The following is a 13,822-nucleotide window of genomic DNA, read 5'->3' on the forward strand; positions in this document are numbered from 1 at the left end:
TGCATGCTACCCATGTGTGCGTTGGTTGCGCACCTGAGTCACAAGCCAGGTGGTCAGCAATACCCCTTGTTGCCCAGCACCCAGTTTGCCATGGTAACCATCAGCACAGTACAATGGGGACAAATATCTGTGTCCATTCTTGCACATTCCTGCTTTACCTTTTCCTCTAACATCAAAATGTCTCTATGACCATTTCTGGAAGTTGCCACAATACCTTAATTTAAAGGCAGTGACATTTGACCAGAAAGACAAGAGTCTGATTGTATTCTCAGAATCAGAGCCATGCTCTGTATGGCTATGGCTCAAGATACACAGCTGCTTTCCATTGATAGCAGCTCCGCTGCAACAAAATTGATGATATCACCAGATGGCTAGAATGTTATAATTCTGGTGGATGAATCAGTCTGGGGTTGCTCTGTAATATATTCCAGCTAGAGTGTCAAGGTTTATAGTGGTCTGTTGTATACTATGGAACTTTGCTTTGGCCTCCTCGTGGAGGCCTGGAAAGATGAAGAGAAAAAGTACTTAAACAATCCAGGCAGATGAGTAGGTGCACTGAAGAAGATGCAGAGGACAACATCTTGCTCGCTGACACAGGAAACCATTTCCTGATTTAAGCTCACTGTTATAATAGTCTTGTCTGTCCCTCATGTTAGAATAGTGAACTAATAACTAGACATTTACATTCCTTGCCAAAAATAATGTTGAAACAAGCAATAATTTCAGTGCTATCAATAATTTTAATGAAAACCAATCTTTTATCACTTTACTAGTTCCATCAGACTTCCCTTGTATGACTTTGTTCACTATCAAAACTAAGCTTCTGTTTCTCCTAAATGCTCCCAAAGTTGCAAGAGTTTAATCAGTGGCTGAATGCTGAAATTCTTCAGGAACCTTGGGTTTTGGGTCGAGCCTTATGTGTATCTTGTGTTGATGCAATGACAGTCTGTCCTTATGTTTTTGCCAAAACACATGCAATATTTGATGAGGTTGGTTAGAGGGCACACATGTTACTCTGAAAAAACAACATGGAAGTGCATATGTAGACCTGAGTACTGGGCACTGTCTGTGAGAAAACAGTACGAACAGTGTGAATGGTACCTGTCAAATTTCTGAAGACCGAAGAAATACTTCTGTGTATTCTGGCCGTAATTATCTGGAGACAAGAAGAGACAATCCTCCCTATTAGAATCATAGGGTGGGATTTTATGGCCTCACTCATCCCGAAACCGTAAAATCCTGCCCAAGATCAACGGACCTATTGTCCCCCCTCACCCGCTCCGATTCCTGTGGCGGGCGGAACAGTAAAATTACGGCCGTAGAATCATAGGAATCCTATAGTGCAGAAAGAGGCCATTGGGTCCATTGAGCCTGCACCGACAACAATCCCACCCAAGCCCTATCCCTGTAACCCCATGTATTTACCCTGCTAAATTCCCTGACACTAAAGGGCAATTTAGCATGGCCAATCCATCTAACCTGCACATCTTTGGACTATGGGAGGAAACCAGAGCACCCAGAGGAAACCCATGCAGACATGGGGAGAACGTGCAAACTCCAAACAGACAGTTACCTAAAGGCTGGAATCAGGTTCCTGGTGCTGTGAGGCACCAGTATTAACCACTGTGCCACCGTGCAGCATTCAAAGTCTCAATGGCAATAATCAGAGCATCCAAAGCGAGAAGCTTGAAATAAGAAGTAACATGTCGTGAGACTCTAAGTGAGGTCCATATATTTAGGGCAATGAGTTGAGATACGGTCAAAGATAAAATGTAGAAAAGAGACAATGGCCCTGGTAGGATGTTAATGAAAAGCTCTTGAAGCAGCCAAGCACATTGTGGGGAGAGAGATTTAAGTAGTAAAGCAATTTTTATTTCTGCATTCCTGGAGGTACTTCCTCATCAAAATATCCATGCCATCCCAATACAGAGCTTAGCAGCTCTTACTAGTCCTGATCATTAAGTCAGAGTTTTCTATGTTGGCTTTGGGCCACTTTCAGTTAGCATCGTTCACTGCACAACTGGATTGTTGAACTTTTTGACATTTATACCAATAATGTGGCTCCTTAGCTGCTTGAAAATGTTAAAGGATTTTTTTATTGCTGCCAATGAAATTGCACATTTCAAAGCTGTGCAATCTCACAATTTCATTAATAGTTCATTAATATCAGAGAAAGATGGGCTTTTCTTCCAGGTTTCTTGAGAAAGAAGAATGACAGGCCCTTTAGTTCAAGTCAGTTAATCATTAAGATTGGGAATTCTATTAGCGGTTTTCCCGGTTTCCTTATGGTAAATGGAAAACAATTTGAAGGATAAGGGATTTAACATCTATCTTCTTGTGGAAAATACACATGTCGCCGTGTCAAAACAGATATTTATGGATCTAAACACAGATTCTCATTGATCCCAAAGAGAGGAAAATGCATATACAGACAAATAGAATTGTAAAAGGAGTTGACTCTTGTAGCTTTGTTTAATCCAATTACTGAACATTTATACTGACACAGCTATGAGTGTTTGGTGCGTTGAAGAGATTTTTTTTATTGCAAATAAAGGATGCATGCTTTGACTTGATTGCATTAAATTATCTCTGCCACAGTTTGTACATATTAGACAAAATATCCTTCAATTCAGTGTGATTAATTGAACTGCAGTACATAATTTCTGAGGTTCCAAGTTAAGATATTTTAGCAATGTGAAATAAATTACTTCAGAATCAATATATGTATTAAAAATAAGTGTATAATGCCATGCTCAGTTTCCTTTTAAAACATAATTGGTGTTTGACAATCCCAGTGAAATTGATTCTCAATGAATCTAGTGATGAGTAATGTATAAAACGTTGGTTTATTCACCAATGCAACTTGCCTTTCTGTTCTCATAGCTGAGGAATGAGTGTTTGTAATATTCGGAAAATAAAATGCAATGCAGAAAATAATGAAAAAGTCACATTTATTTGATTTGTTTCGATTAATTCTTTACTTGGGGAAATAGTGTATAAATTCAGCTACAGTAAAATCTCCATTCTACATACTCTAATTATCCACCAAAACTTTCACAGACCAAAGCTTTGTACTCAGATGTCATTCTACTGCATAGACCAGTAACACTAATCAGCCCCTGTCTGGTATAAATCAAGACCACAGCCCAAGAAATATGATTCCTTTGTTACATGCACTGTTGTCATTCCTGTACCTGAAGTACAACAAGACAGAATGGAGAATGGCTCCAAAGTTTTTTTTAAAAGTTTATTTATTAGTGTCACAAGTAGGCTTACATTAACACTGCAATGAAGTTACTGTGAAAATCCCCTGGTCACCACACTCCCACCTGTTCGGGTACACCAAGGGAGAAGTTAGCATGGCCAATTCACTTAACCAGCATGTCTTTCAGACTGTGGAAGGAAACCGGAGCACCCGGAGGAAACCCACACAGACAAGGGGAGGACGTGTAGACTCTGCGCAGGCAGTGACCCAAACTGGGAATCGAACCCGGGTCCCTGGCGCTGTGAAGCAGCAGTGCTCACCACTGTGCCACCGAGCCACCCTATTATGGCTTATAATAAAGGCTGCATTGTGCTGTACACTATAAAGTTAGATTAGTACATGAAAAGAAAAGGTATTGCATGGATATTTATGTAGCCAAATTTGAAGCTGATAATTTCATTTTCCATTTGATAAACAACGATTGACTGATGGTCTTCAGACATATTGATAAGCTCTTTAAAAATATAAATAGCAACAAAAACAATAACTTGCATTTCTACAAGGCCTTTAACAGAGTACAATGTTGCAAGTGATATTATCAAACAAAATTTCCTTCAACTCACATAAGGATGTATTAGATCCAGTGTAGGCAGGATTTAAAGAAGGTCATATAAAATAATAGGGTAGAGGCTGAATCTTCCATTCTCAGGAATAAGTTGAGTGGTGAGAGCAGATGTGAGAGTGATTTCTGCTGGGGTGCGGGGGAATGGGAAGCTGGCCACTCGCGATCTCGTGCTGTTCAGCTCATTACATGTGAGGAACTTGGTGAATCTTGTGGCGGGGCACAGAGAAAGCCAATGTGCCCGCGGTTAACTCATAGGGTTGAATGCTTGGGCATCACGTTTAAAGGGCACCCAGCAGCCATTCGCTCACTGCAAACCAGGAGCTCCAGATTCTGCAGATCACTGTGCATCCCAGAGAAGACGATGGGTGGCCCTACAGTTCAGCGAAGCCTCTTTGCTGTTTCTCTAGCCCCTCCTGTCTGACTACAGATCCTGGATGAAGGTCACAATGCATGCTAGCACATGAGGGGCCCCACAGGAAAACAGCCCAGCAGTGTCGGGAAAAGCTGAAAGATCTGCTTTGTTCTGCCAGGGTAAATGACATTGTCTACTCATTGCAAACTGACACTCATGAAGGCGTCAGGCAGTATAAGTGTGTGAGTGCACAGATATGTTATGGTTGCAGGAATCAGCAGCAGGTGGGGCATATGCACCAAATGTGTGCCAGCCACTTCATGGTCTCAATGCTCAATTCGTTGCAGACATCCTGCTTGTTAATCACTTACTGGGGAGAGCGCAGGAGCTGGCATAGGCATGTATGTTCCTGTACTACTCATACCCCCATTGAGATGATAGTTAATCCTTCTGTCTGTCTGCAGGACAAGAACACCCACAACAAGAGGGAGCGGGCCAAGACCTGCAATGGTATTCCTGATATTAGAATTCTAACTGCCTTCAGGGAGAGGCCACAGACATAGCCAGGAAGGAGCAGGACCGAGCCTGCACCGAAGGCAAGACAGGAACCCCATGAGGATAACTCCAATCTGCAGTTGTCAGATGCACCCACAGAGTAAGATATTGTTTTAATGAGGGAATCTGACTCCAGCAGCCTGGATGGAGATCACAGTGGAGGTTTGCACATGAGGGGTTCACGGGAGAACAACCCAGCAGTGTCGGGGAAGGAGGAACTAAATCAGTAAATGCAATGTAGAATAGCAGTGGTTAGGCAAGAGGAGGACAGGGCACAAAAAACAGAAAATGCTGGAAAATCTCAGCAGGTCTGACAGCATCCATGGAGAGAGAATAGAGCCAACGTTTGAAGTCAGGATCATTCTCATTATACTGGTTGTTGTTGAAATGATTGCATGCATTTAAGGGCATTGCACTTAATTCCCATGTACCCATGGGTGCCGTGGGCCTGTTCAATGACCATTTATTATCTCCCATTAATCACTGTGGAAGATATAAGGATCAGAACTGTGCAGGAGGCATCCTTGGGCGTAACTGGTGAAGTTGAGACCTTGGTACGAATCTGGCCACCCAGCAGGTGCTATTGACCCTAAGGAGGTTCCTCTTCAGTTACACCATGGCTAGCAAAATGGCAAGGTTGTCCAGCCATCATGGGGAATGCTCTGTGATCACATTGCAGTGACCTGTGTAGTCATTGCATTGTTTGAAAGTTTCACTCCATCCCTAATCAATTCAGCCAATTGGAAGGCTGTAGCATTGGCGTAATCCTGACACAGCACCCCACCCTGACCCTGACCCCTCCTATCCTTGAGACCATCATTAACCCAACTTTTACAATCCGTTAAACCTTACAGTACCCAACCATAATCTTGCCACTGCCACGCTGCTGGATCCACCTCCGCCACCTTGCCATACCCTCTGCCTTCCAATACTCTAATCTTAAACCTCAGGACCAAAATCTCAACATCCCCACCTTTTAGTCACTTTCCTCTGCCACTATAACTACCCAGATAGCCCCTCCCCCAGCCTAAATCATGACCAATACCTGCCACTCTTGGCCTGCATTATCCTGCTCCAGACAACCTGCACTATCCCTCCCCAGATCACAGTGGCCAGTGGTTAGCACTGCTGCCTCATAGCACCAGGGGCGTGGGTTCAATTCCCGTCTTGGGTCATTGTCTCTGCGGAGTCTGCGTGTTCTCCCCGTGTCTGCTTGGGTTTCCTCGCGGTGCTCCGGTTTTCTCCCACAGTCCAAAAGACATGCTGATTAGGTGCATTAGCCATGCTAAATTTTCCCTCAGTGTACCCAAACAGGCGCCAGAGTGTGTCGACTAGGGGATTTTCACAGAAACTTCATTGCAGCGTTAAGGTAAGCCAATTTGTGACACTAATAAATATGCTTAAACTAAACAGACAGCCTGGACTATCCCTCCCCAGATAGCCTAAACTAACCCTTCCAGCTTTGCTGGGTCACAGCTTTGCTGGGTCACAGCTTCACCCTTTCCCGTTAAGTCTTCCTCCCTTCCTCCCTCCTTTGGTCATCCTCCATGCAGCAACTTGCATTGCCACCACTCGGCCGCAAGCATGGGCTGGCATTTTCAGATGACCCACAAAAAGGACATTGCAGCGGCAATTAACTGTTAATCACGGAAGAGGTCTACCTCATCCGGCACATGCCTCTTACATGCCGTCATAAATGTGAATGTTTAATTTCTTGCTTAGGAACAGGGAGCTTAACTCCGGTGAGCTGGCCTTCAGTGACAACGCATGCAATTGGGCTTCCCTAAACTGTTCGTCAGGAAACTTGGACCTACCTTTGAAATCCTGAGAAGTTAATTGCAAAAATTCATCCGGCCATTGAGAAACTGATTTTTGGCCTCCCGCCCAATTAAGTTCCTTTTGCCCAACAAGCTTCCCATTAGGCAGAATTGCAAGATTCCAGCCTAGAGCAATTTAGGAAAAGGATTCCAGAACTTAGGGCATGGGCAAGTCAAGGCACGGCTGCAATGATGGAGCAATTAAAATTGTCAATTGTGTAAGAGGCAAACTTTCGGGGAGTGCAGAGATCTTGGGATATTGTAGAGCTGGATTCATTTCAGTACAAAAGGTATAAATTCTTCTTTAGCCTCTTCCTCATTTTCAGGCGCTCCTTTCTGTTGGCATCCAGCTAGGAATGGAGTAAAACCTAACCTGCTGTTAAGTTCTGCCAGACCTTTGGGAAACCCATATTTTCAGGCTTCCTGGTTGTCATATCACTCAGTTCCTGCTCTCCCTATATATATCAGAGCTACGGATGAGACAATAAACCTTATTCGCCTTTTTAAGTGGACGTAAAAGATCACATGGCACTATTGACTATGAAAGGAAGTGTCAAGGCCATAGGGCAGATTGAAACTTGGCTGTGATGAACACCAACTTGCTGAATTTCGCCATTTCGGTAGCTAAATAAGCAACGATCATTCCTTACGAACGTATGAGCTAGTTATTTCAGAAGACAAAGTGGGAAAGGGAAAGAAATTTAATGTTCCCATGAAATCTACATTGCATCAAATATTGTATAATGTGCACTTAGACTTTTCTGACAGCCAGATTGGTTGTGAAGATGATATTTTGGAATAGACTACTTGGCCAATTCAGGAACTAGGATCAATTTTAATCTGAATAAAGGCAAAATATTGTGGATGCTGGAATCTGAAACCAATACAGAAAATGCTGGAAAATCTCAGCAGAACTGACAGCATCTGTGGAGAGACAATAGAGCCAATGTTTCGAATCTGAATGATCCAGGCTCAAAACAATGGCTCTCTCCACAGATGCTGTCAGACCTGCTGAGATTTGCCAGCATTTTCAATTTTAATCTTACCCACTGGGCAGATGCCAGTTCAAACAAAAATCAGACTCTTTACCCGCTCAGATTTTGACCAGTTCCAACATTATCCCACAGGAATCTGCGGATGGACAACTCAGAGAGAGAGCCTCAAAATATATGCAGATTCCCTTTTACTCCAGTGCAGCTTTAACTCGGGGTTTGAATGGGGAAACTGCTATAGCTTTCTAGCCCAATGGAAGCAAGTCTCCAGAGAGAGGGCGCCCTTTGGTTATGTCTAATAGAACCATTTTAACTCTATTCGCTTGATGTAAAGTGGGTGGATTTCCCAGCTTACTTATTCACCCTCGAGCCGCTGGGAGCTGACCTGCTGTGATTTTCATTTGTCCGCCAGCTCAGTCTCCGTCCAATTTGACAAAGGGAACTAACAAGATTTTAGGACCCCTATTAACAAGAGATAATGAGCTGAAATCCCGTTTCAGGCAGGTGCCATGGGCAAATACACCTTAACCAATGTGAGATGTGGTGCACTTCCAAATTCTTGACCAAATTGTTGACCATAGTGATCATAACTAGAACTTGGGTTGGAGAAAAGAATGAAATCCTCATCAGGATTTCACATAGCACTTCATGTCTAATGAAGAAATGCATTCATTGTTCTCATGAAGGTAAACGCAACACCAGTTGTCATAGTTGGTCAGTTGATTTGTTCTTTATCCTTTTGGTTGAGGGAGAAACGCCAGCCAAGACATTGGAAGGATTTGAATAGGCAGACTTTAATGTCTTATCTAAAAACATATTTACACATTTCGATTTGTTATTTACGTTATCTCCACACCAAAATCTGATATTCTAGATTATCCAATTTCCAATATCCATAAGAAGCACAACATTGCAGCTCCATCTTATGTGCAAGTTGAAACCTTATTCTATACTTATTCTGTGCATCGTGGGTGGCATGGTAGCACAGTGGTTAGCACTACTGTCTCATAGTGCCAGGGACCCGGGTTCAATTCCTGGCTTGGGTCGCTGCCTGTGTGGAGTTTGCATATTCTCTCCGTGTCTGTGTGGGTTTCCTCCGGGTGCTCTGGTTTCTTCCCATGGTCTGAAAGACGTGCTGGTTAGGTGCATTGACCCGAACAGGCGCTGGAGTGTGGCGACTAGGGGAATTTCACATTGCATAACATTGCAGTGTTAATGTAAGCCTTACTTGTGACTAATAAAAAAACTTTTACTTGAATTTGTTAAGATGGGACCGAATGATGAAAGAACACAAGTGAACAGAGAACAACAGTCAAAATTAAAACATTTAGCTTTACAAAAAAGGTCTTTAAATGTTTCGTTTTAAATAGAACAATTTGTAATGGAAAGCATGCTTGTTTATTCCTGACCATCATTGATGTTTCTGGGGCTGCCAATGACATCCATATGATTTGATTTTCTGCACTATATTTAGATCTGCTGTGGTTATAATATACCCTTTTCTCTTTCACTCAACCTACTTTTGGCCATGATTGATGAGTACATCAGTAAATGATTTGGAGAGCATCCACAAATCCTTTGAAGCTAAATATCTTACAATTAAACAGAAAGTGGAGGTGCACAGTGTGTGTTGAAAAGTGCTTGTGCCTGGAATTTCCCCGGAGGTTCTCGCACAATAACTTTCGCGGGAGATCAGCAGAAACCATATATGGCCGATAATACTGTTTCTCCAGAGTTTCTGCTGATCATCTGCCAAAATTACAGTGAGAGTAATAATTAGCACACATTGGACCAGGAGATAGGAGTCCATAAGGGGGTGTGGGGGCAATGGAGAGAAAATCGTGCGTGCGAGCAGCCTTGGAAGCGAAACAAGTCAGATTTCTGAGGGAATTTTCAGGAAATTTCTCATGGAAATTTCCACTCCCTTTTTCAGCAGAATGCGCAAATGACTTTCGCCTGCAAAGTTGTGTACCACAGTGTATGCGACATACGCCTTGGAAAGGTAAGGCAGGCAAGGGATTGGTAACTAACTGATTTTACCAGAGTACCTGAAGTGAAAAAGAGAAAATGCTAGAAATTCACACAGCAGTCATTCAGCATCTGGAGAAGAAAGATGGACCAACATTTTGTTTCAAACCCTTCGTCCTGGCTATTATGTGATGCTTCACGCAACCTCCCAGTGTTTCCAATCAGCAGCATTGCCTCAATCCACATCATAGCTATCCTGGATTTTACTTCAATCAATTTATCCTTTGTCTCATTTTTCCTTCCTTCCATTCAGGTAACACGATGAAGACTGACTTGACATGTATCCATGCTGCAGATTCACAGTATTCATGGAATTTTTATCTCTGTCCGCTGGATTATTTAAAATTTGTATCCAATTCAATAAAATAAATACACTTAATAGTCCTCACAATTAACGAGAAAATTAATTACTTGAGAAAAAGTGATTATTGTGCACAACATACTAAGGAAGCCGTTACCGTTCATAACATTCAAGAATAAAATTTGATTGAAATGTATTTATTGATTTTCTTTCTCTCTCTCAGGCATGCACTGGAGGAGGATGTACAATGAGTCCAGCTAGTACTGCTAAAACTGAGAAGAGTACCCCAGAAAAGATCCCTGCTCCAATTGTCCATTCGTATACATCCAATTCCTTTAACATCTCGTGGACAGAACCAGAGTTACCAAATGGTGGGTGATTTTTTTTTTTGCCTGAAGTTAAAAACATGATTAGCAAAGGTAAATTAATATTCTAGATGACAACTTATATGTGGCACTTAATTTTTAATGACCATTTTAACACATAAAAAACTCCTGAGATAGCATCATTTTATATAGCTCAGAAATTGCAGTCATTTGGAGTGCCGTATTTAAATGGCTCAAAAGTGCTCCCTTTTGGCTGTTATTAAGTACTACATCTGCAAGACGTATGTGCCTGCCAGCTTCTTGATTGCATACAGACTTCTGCTCTGCCTGTGTGTGTTGAGCCCAGAGAGGACATGCTTGTTTATTTAAAATCACAAGTCAAAGTTTCATTGAATAATTAGTGAGTTTTTTTAATACACCAGTAATGATAGTGGTAATGACCTCGTCATACATTTTAACCCAGAGTGCTGTATTTTTTGTCTCTTCTTACTTACCATGGGATGAATTTTTCAATGTGGGCGCAAATCAGAAGATCAGTGAGCTCTCGCATTCATTGGCATCATGTTAGGCTGTGACTGCATGGTATCACTGAGGTCAGTCCCAACTATTTAATGATGGCAAGCCACTGGTCCTGGAGATAGCAGCAGATATTAGGGGCGGAAGATCATGCATACGAGCAGCCTTTGAAACAAAGCAGAGAGATTTCTGACAGATTTAGTCACATCGGAGGAAATAGTTTTACCCCTTTGAAAGGCTGAGATGTATTTCCATCGAGATTTCAGCCTTTCCAAAAGTTGGCAGAGATCAAAGCAACGATTGGCAAAACCCAAGGGAAGAAGTAAGCATAAAGAATAAAGAGCAGGAGTTGGTGACCAAATGGCACAGCAGCAGATGATGATATACTGGCACTGGAGGGGGTGCAGAGGAGATTCAATAGGTTGATTCCGGAGTTGAGAGGGTTGGCTTATGAGGAGAGACTGAGTAGACTGGGGCTATACTCATTGGAATGCAGAAAAAATGAGGGGAGATCTTATAGAAACATATAAGATTATGAAGGGAATAGATAAGATAGAAGCAGGGAAGTTGTTTCCACTGGCAGGTGAAACTAGAACTAGGGGGCATGGCCTCAAAATGAGGGGAAGCAGATTTAGGACTGAGTTGAGGAGGAAAGGGTTGTGAATCTGTGGAATTCCCTGCCCAGTGAAGCAGTTGAGGCTACCTCATTGAATGTTTTTAAGGCAAGGATAGATATATTTTTGAACAGTAAAGGAATTAAGGGTTATGGTGAGCGGGCGGGTAAGTGGAGCTGAGTCCACGAAAAGATCAGCCATGATCTTATTGAATGGCGGAGCAGGCTCGAGGGGTCAGAGGGCCTACTCCAGCTCTTAGTTCTTATGTTCTTAAGATGGCTGTCGAGGGTTGCCCTGTTTGGCATTCCAGGGCACTTTCTCCAAGGAACAGCATTCAAAATTGCCTGGCAGGATGAAATGGTCAGTCTCAATACTATGCACCTGCAAGGTTCTGTCCAGATGCAGATGAAAATGATTGACAAATGTGAAACTGGCAAGAAAAGACTACCCAACAGAACTGTTTACCAGATAAACGATCAAAATATGTGCGACATGTAATGCCGCATGTCAACCTTTTCTTATTCGTTTGTGGGATGCAGGTGTTGCTGGCTAAACTAGCATTTATTGCTCATTCCTAATTGCCCTTGAGAGGGTAGTGTAAGCTACCTTCTTGAACCACTGTAGTCCATGTGATGTCGGTACACCCACAGCGCTTTTCGGAGTGGAGTCCCAGGATTTTGGCCCAGTGACAGAGAAGGCAATATAGTTCAAGTCAGGATGGTGTCTGGCTTGGAGGGGAGCTTGCAAGTGGTGATATTCCCATGCATCTACTGTCCTAAGCCTTCTAGAAGGTAGAGGTTGGGTGTTTGGAAGATGCTATCAAAGGAATTTTGGTGAGTTGCTGCAGTGCATCTTGTAGATAGTGTACAATGTTGATACTGTGTGTCGATGGTGGAGGGAATGAATGTTAAGCTGGTGGATGCAGTGTCAGTCAAGGTGACTGTTTTGTACTGAATGGTACTGAGTTTCTTGAGTGTTGTTGGAGTTGCACTCATCCAGGCAAATGGAGAGTATTCCATCGCACTCCTGACTTGTGCCTTGGAGTTGGTGGACAGGCTTTGAGAAGTCAGGAGGTGAGTTACTCCCCACAGAATCCCCAGCTTTAGATCTGCTCTTGTAGCCACAGTATTTATATGGTTAGTCCAGTTCAGTTTCTGGTCAATGGTAAGTCACAGAGGGGTATTCAGTGATGGTGATGCCATTGAATGTCAAGGAGCGATGGTCAGATTCCCTCTTTGGAAATGGTCATTGCCTGATACTTGTATGGCTCAAATGTTGCTTGGCATTTATCAGCCCAAGCCTGAATATTGTCAAAGTCTTTCTGCATATGGACACGAGCTGCTTTAGTACCTGAGGAGTTGTAAATATTGCTAAACATTGTGCAATCATTCATGAACATCCCCATTCACACCACATGATAGAGGGAATGTCATTGATGAAGCACCTAAAGTTGGTTGGACTTAGGACTCTACCATAAAAAACTTTTACAGTGATGTCCCGGGACTGAGTTGATTCATTTCCAACAACCAAAACCATCCTTCTTTCCCGGATTCCCATTTACTTCAGTTTTGCTCGGACTCCTTGATGCCGCACTCAACCAAATGCTACCTTGATGTCAATGGCAGTCATTCCCACCTCACCTTTTCAATTAAGCTTTTTTGCCCATCTTTGGACCAAGGTTGTAATGAGATCAGGAGCTGAGTGGCCCTGGTGGAACCCAAACTGAGCGTCAGTTTAAAGTTTATTTATTAATGTCACAAGTCGGCTTACATGAAGTTACTGTGAAAGTCCCCTAATCGCCACACTCCGGCACCTGTTCGGGTACACTGAGGGAGAATTACAATTGGCCAGTGCATCTAACCAGCACATCTTTCAGACTGTGGTAGGAAACCGGAGTAAACAGAGGAAACCCATGTAGACACGGGGAGAACGTGCAAACTCCACACAGACAGTGACCTGAGCCAGGAATCAAACCAGGTCCCTAGTGCTGTGAGGCAGCAGTGTTAACCACTATGTTACCATGCCGCCCACGTCAGTGATCTGACCTGCAGCATTGTTACACTAGTCCATGCCAAGTTCTCGCATATCATAACAGCTCTTTCACTGCTTATCATGAATAACCATATTGCAGCAGGGCACACATTCAAGTTGAAACTTAAAACAAGCTTGGTAACTCGCATCTTTAAAGGCCTTCACAAATAAAATCATTGCAACACAATCTTGCTGAATGATACATGGTTGCTCACTGACACATAGGATGCTTTACACTAGAATCCCAACAGTGCAGAAAGAGGCCATTTGGCCCAGCAACCCTGCACTGGCAACAATCCTGCCCAGGCCCACACTAAGGGTAGGATTTTATGGCTCATTCATCCCGAAACAGTAAAATCCCACCCGAGGTCAACTGATTTCTCTTGTCCACCCCTTGCCCGCTCCGATTCCCATGGTGGGCAGGGCGGTAAAATTCTGGCCTAAGAGTCAATTTAGCATG

The 13,822-nt window shown here is 43.0% G+C and overlaps 1 protein-coding gene across 1 annotated transcript in view; it reads left to right on the forward strand.

The window, feature by feature from the left end:
* The window catches only part of ush2a (Usher syndrome 2A (autosomal recessive, mild)), a 916,330-nt gene that overhangs the window by 467,262 nt on the left and 435,246 nt on the right, over positions 1-13,822 (forward strand). The window contains exon 35 of the mRNA XM_078230465.1: positions 10,099-10,246. Coding sequence (XP_078086591.1) covers positions 10,099-10,246 — 148 coding nt within the window. The remainder of the gene's footprint in view (positions 1-10,098; positions 10,247-13,822) is intronic.

This window comes from Mustelus asterias, chromosome 15 (genome assembly GCF_964213995.1).
Source record: "Mustelus asterias chromosome 15, sMusAst1.hap1.1, whole genome shotgun sequence".
Taxonomy (NCBI): Eukaryota; Metazoa; Chordata; class Chondrichthyes; order Carcharhiniformes; family Triakidae; genus Mustelus; species Mustelus asterias.